This window comes from Mixophyes fleayi, chromosome 6, assembly GCF_038048845.1.
Source record: "Mixophyes fleayi isolate aMixFle1 chromosome 6, aMixFle1.hap1, whole genome shotgun sequence".
Classification (NCBI taxonomy): domain Eukaryota; kingdom Metazoa; phylum Chordata; class Amphibia; order Anura; family Limnodynastidae; genus Mixophyes; species Mixophyes fleayi.
In genome coordinates, this window is record NC_134407.1 from 56,781,454 (window position 1) to 56,793,717 (window position 12,264).

General features: G+C 38.3%; 1 protein-coding gene across 4 annotated transcripts in view; it reads left to right on the forward strand.

Moving 5' to 3' along the window:
- Positions 1-12,264, forward strand: part of SCD (stearoyl-CoA desaturase) — a 50,183-nt gene that overhangs the window by 30,452 nt on the left and 7,467 nt on the right. For all 4 annotated transcript variants that reach the window (XM_075216600.1, XM_075216604.1, XM_075216601.1 and 1 more), the window contains exons 3-5: positions 1,249-1,379; positions 7,632-7,837; positions 9,121-9,353. In XM_075216600.1, coding sequence (XP_075072701.1) covers positions 1,249-1,379; positions 7,632-7,837; positions 9,121-9,353 — 570 coding nt within the window. The remainder of the gene's footprint in view (positions 1-1,248; positions 1,380-7,631; positions 7,838-9,120; positions 9,354-12,264) is intronic.

Consider the following 12,264-nt stretch of genomic DNA (forward strand, 5'->3'; position numbering starts at 1 on the left):
AATATGGTACAGGTGGGGGATATCCCCATATGTTACGGAAGGGTTAAGGGAGGTGGAGCTCTCCTAATGAGTGCTAGGGGCAGACATCCGGCCGCTTATTGTTGAGTCATTAAGGTCAACAATTATATTCTGTATTATCAAAACTGTATTATTATTTCATTGCATCTTGAATTTGTGGAAGATGTGCATACCTTGGCTTGAATATCTGAATGTCAATGTTTTTTCTTTTGTGATCCTATTGTGTATGATTACTTGATAATACCTGTAACACTGTGTGGGTTATAATTGGGGATTAAGCCTAATGTTATGGGCTTTTTTGTTGTTTAGAATGTAAAAAAAAAAAATAATAATAATTTTTTATCTGATTTAAAAAAAAAAAATACCTGGTCTAGAAAAAAAAAAGCCTCTAGTCTGCCTAGGCTCATCACTGGCTGTACGGGAGTTGCAAAATAAAATTGCACAGCTTGGTTTTCTGCACGAAACAGCGAGCAGCGATACAGATTGACACTGTTATGTGTCAAGTGGCACCATTGTGAACACATTCAGAGCACTAATATTAGTGTTTATAAATCTTTATAGTAACATATGTAAGGGTCTTTTGCAGCCGTCCAATAAACTTTCTGCTGGTACTTTTACTGGAAGTCATTTTAGAAGCCCAGAACGCCTGTTGCGCGGTACAAAAGCAGTTTTGTATTTGCTGTGTGCCTCAGTTTGCTCAACTGCACATCTACTCCTACTAAGGAGCATGGGTTTACAGAGCTAAATAACAGAGTCTGTGGAGAGGAGCACAGCTCTATCCACTATGCAATACTACCCCGCTTAGAGATGGCAGGTCTTTCAATCACTTTTTATACTTTTAATTGGACCCATAAAAAGATTCTGAAACACAAAATGACCACATGTAATAAAGACAGGCCTGATTTTCCCTTACTCTTATTATTTATATACGCAATAAATGAGCAGAATTTCGGTAGAAAACCAGAAACATGTATTATATAGAAAGGGCTGCTACTAACGGAATAGGAGGTTGGGCTTTGATGTAACATCTACATGTTTGTACAGTGTGTCTCCAGAGATCTTTCCACCAGGTGTATCTTTAGGTTGTGGTCTCCTGAGAGCAGAGGGTAGGCTTGCACTTTGATGTGCCCTGGGCTGTCAGACCATCCAAGGGCACTGATGCAGAAACAATGCGTTTATACTGTAACATTTTTTGCGTTGTATAGATAATGAAATTAATTGTTCCCACAGGTGCCGTTTGTTTCATGCTGAGTGCCCTGGGAGTGACCGCTGGTGCCCACCGCCTCTGGAGCCATCGATCTTATAAAGCTAAGTTGCCCCTAAGGGTATTTCTGGCAGTGGCAAACACTATGGCATTTCAGGTAAAATACTTTTTCGGCTGTTTTCATTTGAATCCTTATGTCAATGAACTTTATGGCCACCTATGCTTATGGGAATATGTGGTCACGAATGCAGTTTTTGTTTGTAATATTTAAATGATATTATGTTCATACTGCTCAGGAGCTGACACTGTGGCATTAATTTCTCAGCCTGTCATTTTGGCTATTCAATCTTTGTATGTAGCTACAACAAAATTTTACTTGTGAATGATCCCCTGCCGGTGACTGAAAACTATGTCTGTGATTCAGCTTAATAACTAATTGTTTATTTTTTCATTACTAATATACTTCTTTTTTTTAATCACTTAGTGTTCTTGTGACTTAGCTAACAGTGGTTTAGACTCACAAGCTAAGAACACAGGCCTTTAAGTGTTTAAATAGTTCATGTTGCCTTCCAGCAATTTGATGTCAATTTAGGTAAATTGCACTGGGCTATAAATAGGATCCTTGTCATGAGAACATCACTGGAGCCTTCTAAAGGCTGACACGGGACATAACTTGTTTTAAATGTAAAATATAAATTTATTCTGAGGATTTAAATGATAGGTTACTTTCATCATCATCATCAACATTTATTTATATAGCGCCAGCAAATTCCGTAGCGCTTTACAATTGGGAACAAACATTAATAAGACAATACTGGGTAATACAGACAGACAGAGAGGTAGGAGAGCCCTGCTCGAAAGCTTACAATCTATAGGACAATGGGAGTTAGAAACACAAGGGTATGTGCTACATCATATTGCACAATGGACCAGCCAGACTGCAAAGGTAAAAGTACTGAGTGGGCTGTGTGTGTTGCAATGTTGGTCAGAAGGTTGTTGTCTTGCGTTAGCAGTGTAGAGGATGGCAATAGGGTAATCTAGGGAAATTAAGATGATGGTTGAGGAATATCATAACCTTGTCTAAAGAGGTGGGTTTTCAGTGAACGCTTGAAGGTTTGAAGACTAGAGGAAAGTCTTACTGTGCGAGGGAGGGAATTCCACAAAGTGGGTGCAGCCCGGAAAAAATCCTGTAACCGAGAATGGGAGGATGTGATGAGAGTGGAGGAGAGACGTAGATCTTGTGCAGAATGGAGGTGTCGAGTAGGGAGATATTTTAGATCAGTGTTGTCAAAGTGTGTTCCTGAAGAGCATCTCATATATGTTATAAGTAAATTTAGTATTATTATTATTATTATTATTTAGGATAAAATAGTTTGGTACATGTGGTTAAGTGCATACTGTTCCAGCCAGATTGCAATGGGAAAAGTGCTTAGTTGGCTATATGATCCAGTTACAGAACAATATTGTCACACAGCAATGTTAGCTTGAGGGTCAGTATGTTGTGTGAGTACAGAAAGAGAATAAATACAAGTTTTGCATGAACCGTAAGGATGAATGGCTATACATTCAAATATGTTATATACAATAGAATATATTTAAAGGGGTGGTTTGGGAATTTGATAAGCTACCTTACTCTTTAAGTGACCTTATCTGTGTGGAGTTTGTATGTTCTCCCCATGTTTGCGTGGGTTTCCTCCGGGTGCTCCGATTTCCTCCCACACTCCAAAAACATACTGGTAGGTTAATTGGCTGCTATAAAAATTGACCTTAGTCTCTCTCTCTCTCTGTCTGTCTGTATGTATGTTAGGGAATTTATACTGTAAGCTCCAATGGGGCAGGGACTGATGTGAGAGTTCTCTGTACAGCGCTGTGGAGTTAGTGGCGCTATATAAATAGATGATGATGATGAAGTAACAGCAGGGTGTTACTTAAAAAAAGCATTGGAAGTCTTGTTGTACAAGGGAGAGAATTCCACAGAATGGGTGCAGCCTAAAAAAAACTCCTGTAACTGGGAATGTGAGCAAGTTTGAATGAGTAGTACAGAGCTTGGACACAGCGGAGCGAACTGGGAGATATTTTGAGAGAAGTAAAGAGATGTAGGTTGATGCAGTTTTGTTAATAGCTTTTTTTTTTTTAGTAGAATTATTTTATATTAGATTTTGTAAAGTACAGACAACCAATGTAGGGACTGGCAGAACTGAGCAGCAGTGTTTTATGAGGATAGTGGAAGACCAGTAAGAAGGGAGTTGCAATAGTCAATGCGGGAAATTGAGTGCAAGAGTAAAATATTTTTGCAGTGTCTTGTGACATTGATACACATATTTTAAAGGTGTTTCTTAGATTCATTTAACATGATTTGGATACAGATTGGATGTGGGGGACAAAGGACAGTTCTGAGTCATGAAAGAAATCTAGATGTCGAGCTTGAGGGGTAGGGTATATTGTATTTTTATCAACCGAAACAGAGATGTCAGTTAAGTAGTTTCTTGTTTTTGAAAGGATAGGGAGCTAGAGTCTGAGGCTATGAAGAGGATCACTTGTGGAATCACATGAAGAGAAGATGCCAGAGGGTGCAGGAAAGAAAATGAGTAGATTGTTGCTTGAAGGAACAGGATACCATTTAATACTGGATTTTGAGCTTGAAGTATGAATCAAGATCTTTGGTAGAGATAGTGGTCGGAGTGGTTGGTGTGGAAGGGTTGAAAAAAGGTTTCACTGTATAGGTATTTAGGGCTAAAAGCCTGAGTGGAAATGGGACGTTTGAAGTATTGACAGTGTCCAGAACATTTTAATGGGAGTGGTAGATAGCAGTATAATTGAAGAAGTCATGAAGGGTACAAGACTTTCACCAATGACCTTCTGCTTTGCAGGAGAGTTTATGAAGACAGTTCCATAGCTGAGATCATGGTTGACTCTGAGAAGAACAAATTGTTTAAGACACTTGATCATGGGTCGTTGCTAGGCTGTGATTAAGATGTGGTATTGCCAGATCAAGATAGAAAGATGTAGAAATTGAAGAGCGAAGTTGTTGCAAAGTGCTGGAAAGTTATTGAAAATTAAAGGAACTGAGATATCTGCGTGTATGAAAGGTTTGGTTGGGTTAGAGTACAATGAGATTTAAGTAGTGGAGAAAAGAACGCAAGTAATCAGTTGATGGCATGAGAGAGGCATGGAGTGCAAAAGAAAACCTCAAACTAAACAAAATCTGGGAAAAAGATCAAGACTGGGGCCACCACAGGTACGTGTGCTAAGAGCGACATAAATGTGAGCTAAATGAAAAAAATATTTTCAGACAATTAAAGCTGTTCACAAAATGGGGGCCACAAAAATGCTTGGTGGGTGAATTTGGCCAATAGTTCGTCAGTTGGACTGTCTTGCAATAGTCTATTATGCTGATTTTCTTGTCTGCTATGACAGCTACTTCATCTTTGAGCACCTCCCATCCAGATTTATGTGAAGACATTTCTGAGAGCTGTATTTCCCACACAGGCTTAGGCCCACACCTAGGGACAAAGTATTGTAATGGTTTGTTAATCTAAGTTTTTTTTACTAGTTTATTCTTTAACACAATGGGGGTGTCAGCCAATGGACATGATTATGTCAGGTGCACAAATGGTAATGTAGGACCTTGCCATTCACAATGTCTGTGACCTTGCCATTTACAGTAAATATAGCCTTGTATTTTCAACACACACACACACACACACACACCAAAACAGCCTTTAGCATGTATAGCTGTAGAGACAAAGGTTAGTTACACAAACACACACACACACACACACACACCAAAACAGCCTTTAGCATGTATAGCTGTAGAGACAAAGGTTAGTTACACTCACACTCACACTCACACACACACACACACACCAAAACAGCCTTTAGCATGTATAGCTGTAGAGACAAAGGTTAGTTACACACACACACACACTCTCACACACACACACACACACACACACACACACACACACACACACACACACACACACACACACACACACACACCAAAACAGCCTTTAGCATGTATAGCTGTAGAGACAAAGGTTAGTTATGCTATTGTTTTTTTAATTCCTTGTGGTTTCAGTGAGCAGAAAAAAAGCACGTTATAATGAAGTTTAGAGGAAAATAGAAAAAACATCTTTTAAGTCTGCATAATCTAGTTGTTGATGTTACTATTTTTAGCCACTGTACAAGACATTTATCAGGGTAAAGGAAGTGTCTTCCAAAGTCATAGGAAGGTACAATATGAAAGTCATATTAATTATGATTGTAAGATAAATTGGTTTCCTAAAGACAGCAGCAGTAGCCCAAACTAATGTCACTAGTAATTTTCAGTAGTCATTAAGAGGTGTTGACTGCAAAATGGGCCTAATTTACGTTTAAAAAAAGCCAGACATAAATAATTGCATATTCCATATTCTGAGTAGTACACATCTTAAGATGCATGCAGCTCAGCACCAGTAGCATATGCACCCGGTTTACAGCAGGTACAAGTCACAGACACTTCCATCCCACTTGTGCCTGTGTTTCTATCCATTTGTAGGTTTTTAAGGCTCTTTAAAAATGTACCTGTTCATCAAAGTCTAGCAGTCTGCACACCCCTCCCCCTTCTCTCAGCCTTACCCACCCCCATTAGGTAGAAATTCTCTCCTCCTCGTCTTCTTGTACACTTTCACCTTGTCCATGCCTCTTGCATGTTTTATACAGCAGTTTGTTTGTTCTGTACCTTGCCTTTTACATATTATTTATTATCTTGTATTACAGTTAATTTTTTGCTTTTCTTGCACATATAATTCTAGAATGATCTGTGCTTTACCTCTTCTTGTTTTTGTATTTTGCTTCTTAAACATAGAAACATAGAATTTGATGGCAGATAAGAACCGCTTGGCCCATCTAGTCTGACCATTTTTTTTTTATTAACCTATGGTAACCTCAAACCCTATTTAAACCTATTTGATTCTTTGTAAGGATATTCTTATGTCTATCCCAAGCATGTTTAAATTGTTCTATTTTATTAGCCTCTACCACCTCTGATGGGAGGATATTCCACTTATCCACTACCCTTTCTGTGAAGTAGTTTTTCCTCAAATTTCCTCTGAACCTTCTTCCCTCCAGTTTCAGTGCATGTCCTCGTGTTCTAATATTTCTCTTCCTTTGAAGAATGTTTCCCCCCTGTATCTTGTTAAGACCCTGAATATATTTGAAAGTTTCTATCATGTCCCCCCTTTCCCTTCTCTGCTCCAAACTATACATATAAAGATCTTTTAGTGATTCCGGGTAAGTGTTGTGCTGTAGGTCATGCACCTTTTTAGTTGCCCTGCTTTGTACAGTGTCTAATGTATATATATATCGTTCTGGAGATATGGCCTCCAGAACTGAACACAGTATTCTAGATGAGGCCGTACCAATGACCTATACAGTGGCATCATTACTTCTTTCTTTCTGCTACTGATTCCTCTCCCTATGCAACCAAGCATCTGACTTGCCTTCCTCATTGCTTTGTTATATTGGTTACCGGCCTTTAAGTCACCTGAAATAGTGACTCCTAGATCTTGGTCCTCTGCTTATTGTACTATGCTCTATTTTCCCACAGAACAGCACTGCAGAATTGCAAATATTATATTTGCTTTTATTTTAAGTAAATTTATATTTTGCAGATCTGTAACAAGAGATTATAAGTCTTGGACACATAACTCTTATTTCTTAGTTTGCTCCCATCTTTCTCCTTTCCTCTGCATATTTTTTTTTAGCTCCAAACTGACCTCTACACTTCCAAAATGCTCCCTGATACCCTTTACACCTGTGATATGCCTCTCAGGCACCCCCTTCTCCAAAATTTACCCATAAGCCCCTCTTTTCTCACATGCCACAGACCTCCCACTAACCCCAAAATGCTCCACATGCTCTCAGAAAATCTCCCTTCACTCTTCTCCAGATTTCATTCAGAGCCTCTAAATTCACCCCTCTCTTTTAATACCAGTGGCCACTCACTTCTATCGATTAATTGATCACTGATGCCACCCTGCCTAACTATCCCGTAACCATTAGTGCAGAATGGTCTCTTCTTAGATTAGCTGCATTGTTAGGGGAGGTCACATGAGGCAGAACTCTGCTGCTCCATTCACTGTAAGTCTCACTCTCTGCTCTATGACCTGCCAAGATTTACTCATGGCCCCATCTGTCAATGGGTCGTAAAGTAGAAAAATTAGTCAGAGCAGGAGCGTATGCTAGAATAAGCTGGGGCCTGCAGGTGCAGGCTCATTGAGCCACCTGTAGCCGTAGGGCTGCCTGTAGCCCATCACTACACTTATTGAAGCCATCTGGGAAGGTGTATTTGCACAGAAATACTTTGAAAATAGAATAGCTCAAACAATGTCATATAGTTGACATATATTCATTTCTATTGTTCCAGAATGATATATATGAGTGGGCTCGAGACCATCGTGCACATCACAAATACTCAGAAACGGATGCTGACCCTCATAATGCAATGAGAGGCTTTTTTTTCTCTCACATTGGATGGCTTCTTCTGAGGAAACACCCAGACGTAATAGAAAAAGGAAAAAAACTTAATTTAAGTGATCTTCATGCAGACAAAGTGGTGATGTTCCAGAGAAGGTAAGATTTCTAGCAAATATGTAGTTTTCTCTTAAATCGCTTATGAGCTCCATATCATTCCATACAGAGTCTGCCCACTTGGTTGGGCGCTGAATCCTCAAATCCTGTTTTTCGTGAAGTCTACATATGCCTATAATTGGTGACTGATTGCTTAATAAGGAGGTGTTTCTCATACACCTATGGCTTCTGCACTATTGTAGAGTAAAACTTGTAAAAAAGATAAATGCATTATACCTGCTGCTAGCCTATCACATATTGTCAGGTATTAACAGTGTCTGTTTTAGTTCTATAGTAAGTTATTGGACATGTACATGGTGATCTAGTATATAGGACAGTACAAAATGTGCATGGTTGGATGCCAACATGGTTAAATGCAATGTTTAAGTAACATTTAGAGAAATAAACCCTACTCATAAAGTGCCTGCATTTATACTGGCATGAAATTATTTTTGCAGTTTAACAGAGTAAATAAAGATTTACAATTAAAGTTGCGCACTACCAATTTATTTTATTTTTATCACAGTTTTGTTGTAGAGTTTAGATTCCATTTGCACCGCAATTAAAGCAGGCTGATGTAAACGGTGTTGATTAGTGCAGATAATACAATATAAGATAAAGTTTGGCTCAGTAAGGCCGAGTAGAGCTAGGGGCTGGGGGCAGACCCAACCCAGTCCCATATTGGGCTTCCTTGAGCTGGGTCACTGCATGTTTCCTTTAAAATGTTCCTAATAGGCTGCCGAACTAAGTTTCGCAAAAAGTTGCCAGCCAGCTCCTTAGAGGAAAGCCTCAGGTATACTAAGTGGAATGCATAACTGAGGAAACTGTCGTGGAGGTCCACTAATCTCTATGCAGTGCAGCCTGTACTATGCACATGGACAGCAATGATATGCCCTGCATGATATTTACCTCCTTGTGATCCTCTGTGGCACCTCTATCATTGCTGCCCGTGCTAACAGCATACACAACATGGCAGGCAGATATATAGCTTCTTATGTTATTTCCCAGGAGTTTTCAGGTCTTGCATTGCTCTGCAATGGGAAGATCCTGATGTGGGCATTGGTGTCTTTTGTACTCTGATAATGAACTGCCAGAATACACACGCAGCATTTCTCTGCAAAATGGGGAATGATTGATCCCAATCTTACTTTACACAGTTTTTTGTATACATATATACATATACTTTTTGTTCTGTTTTGCTGTTATGTGCATAAAATGTTGTTTGAAAGCATGCCTTCTCTACAGCATAACCTTGGAGTAATTTCAATTTTCATTGTCTGTACCAGGCACTATAAGAAGTTGATCCTACTGATGTGCTTTTTTGTCCCCACTGTGATTCCTTGGTACTTCTGGAACGAATCACTGGCTGTTGCATTCTATGTGCCCTGCATCTTGCGCTACGCATTAGTACTCAATGCAACATGGCTGGTAAACAGTGCAGCTCACATGTATGGAAACCGACCCTATGACAAGACCATCAACCCCAGAGAGAACAAATTTGTCGCAATTGGAGCAATTGGTATGTTTTCAGCGTTGAAAGGAAAATACATAGAATTTAATATAATGTTAAAAATCAGTATTGCAAATCTGAGGGAAATAACATAAAGCAGTGATGTGTAATATGAAGTTGTAAATATTACAAGAGTCCTGTGCTTATCAAGCTCTGAGGCAGGAAGTGTTATCTTTGAACTGGATAAGTCAGGGATGTCTTGAGGCATGTCTGAATCTAGTACATAGTGGAGCTATCTCTCATGGGAACTTGACACTAAACAATAGTCTTGAATTGCTCTTTGAACATGTGGACACAAGCCAAAGTGTCAGTAGCACAGCTTCATGCTTATCTTTATTAAAGAAATGTTATTACACAAGCTAACATTTGACTGTCTTAGTGCTTTTGAAGGTTAAGCAATTACTTAGTCATTTTGCAAAAAGTGGGAGTAGTATAATTTTAGACATTTTTTTGGAGCAGAGGTAAACTGAGGTTTTCTAGCTACTTTACAATGCCATAACCCATATAGCAGTATTATTAACCTCCCACTTCAATTGCAAGCATTTACTTTTACTGCTAGCCCATCCAACTGATTTTGCTGAAAACAGCCCACTGCAGTTGAAATTGTCTTTATTTTAAAAGCGATGGATGACCTTGTGTGCAGCCGTGTAAATGAATAGCCTTCATTGTATTAAGTTTATGCATATTTCAATAGAGCACTAATCCCATAAAAGGCACACTATTCTAGTGTAGGCAAAAATAAAAAAGTGTTTCACTCCCTTTCTTTAAAGGCATAGTAGCATCAAACATGACTCCACCTTCATATAAAACAGACATTTTCGACCAAATAAGATAAATACTGCTTACTACTCTAGTGCATTTGGCAATATTGGGTCCATTTCTCAATCAGACTTTGCAGGACACAATGACTACAATGGATGGCCTTGTTCCATATAAGGGTGAAAGGCACTATTTCAAATAAGCTGCTCTTTCATGCCTAATCCAGTCCACTGATAATGGAATCCTGTTCAGTTAGGTGGATGCGCTTAAAAACTTTACATTTTCACTTTATTTAATCTCATTTTCTTAAATGTTGTATTCTTCTGTTAATGATTAAGTACAAAGGTCAGTTTTTATATTTAGACAAAAAGCATGTTTGAGAAATAACCATTTGGAACATCCCTCAATGGGCTGCCGTCCCCTTTATTCATGCACTATTTGCAAACAAATTAATTGACGTTGAATAAAAAAAAAATCACATTCTAGTATCTTTACTAATAATTATAGTTATACAGTGTGGCTCTTGGTGACACTGCAGGAGGCATCTTCATCCTGATTAGAAGACACATTCAAGGCACAGTCGTGCGGGATTTAATGTCCTGATCGCACAGTTATCCAAAATTAGTGGATCTTCTTTCAATATTAAGAATTCTCAATAATAAACTTGTATCCATGGTCATTCTACACTTGCAGTACATCTGTTATTTGAAAATGGTCATAAATCTATTATTGAGTAAATGCATTGCCCCAATTGTAAAGCACTACGGAATTTGCTGGCTCTATGTAGAAAAAATGTTGATGGTGATGACATGGTACCATTGCAGAACAACTGTACAAGGCAGTATTATTTTTCCTTAAATAATCTTTGTGAAATGTCTTTGCTTCGTATGTAACCGCTGATGCAAATTTGGGATTAAAAATTCTTTGACCTACTCTTGTTTAACGTTGTTGCATTTGGCTGGTTTTGGGGTACTTTGGGGTGTTTCAGTTGTTTCTGTTACCCCAAAAACCTGACAAGGAGGAGGAACCATCCGACTCCAAAGACAGCTGGGGCATACATGGGTCCTGTCCGAAAATGACATTTTGTTGCCATTTCAGTTTTGACGGTGGTGGTTTATACTGTAAAACTTATTATTAGTGGATTTAGTGTGAGCAGAAAGTATTTTTCATTTAAGAGGTTCACAGTGCCAACTCCTTGGTGGAGCGAATCTAGCAAAATTACCAATCTTGGCACTGATTCATTAAGGATCTTAACTTGAGAAACTTCTTATTTCAGTCTCCTGGACAAAACCATGTTACAATGCAAGGGGTGCAAATTAGTATTCTGTTTTGCACATAAGTTAAATACTGACTGTTTTTTCATGTAGCACACAAATATCAACTTTAAATTTCAGTGTACAAATAAGCTATCAAGTATTTGTGTGCTACATGAAAAACAGACAGTATTTAACTTATGTGCAAAACAGAATACTAATTTGCACCCCTTACATTGTAACATGGTTTTGTCCAGGAGACTGAAATAAGAAGTTTCTCAAGTTAAGATCCTTAATGAATCAGGTCCCTTGTTCCTTAGGCTCTAAATTGTCATAATTACAAAAAGGATTTTACAGGAAATATGAAAAAGATATAGTTGTATAAGGTATAGAAATTATATATCTATTTTGCATTGGAATCCACACAAAATAATCAGCTTAGTAATGTATCTTTCCAGATAAAATATCTGTTTTAACTTGTTAATATAGTTAGTCAACTTCCTCCTGTAATTGTATAAGATCAACATTGCTGGTCACATTGAGTAAAATGTGGATACTGCTATTATCAAATCACTGCTCACATTTGTATGTTGACAATCAATTTACAACCTGTGTTCCTGGGTCATGTTTACTTAGTTATCAGTTCCCATATCACTTATTCCTTGTAATCTCTAGTGTTATACAGTATTCATACCAATCCAAAGCCATCGATGATTTTAGTTATGCATGCAAAAAATTTCAACTCCAGGACAACACTTATTTACTAATGTTATAAAACGCTAGTACAAGCATGCTTTTGGGTAACTAACCAAAGACAACACATGAAACTGTCCCGTTTGAACAGCGACAGTGTGGTTTGTGATCAGAAAGTTGTAAATATCCAACTGTCATTCAAGTAATGGAAACAT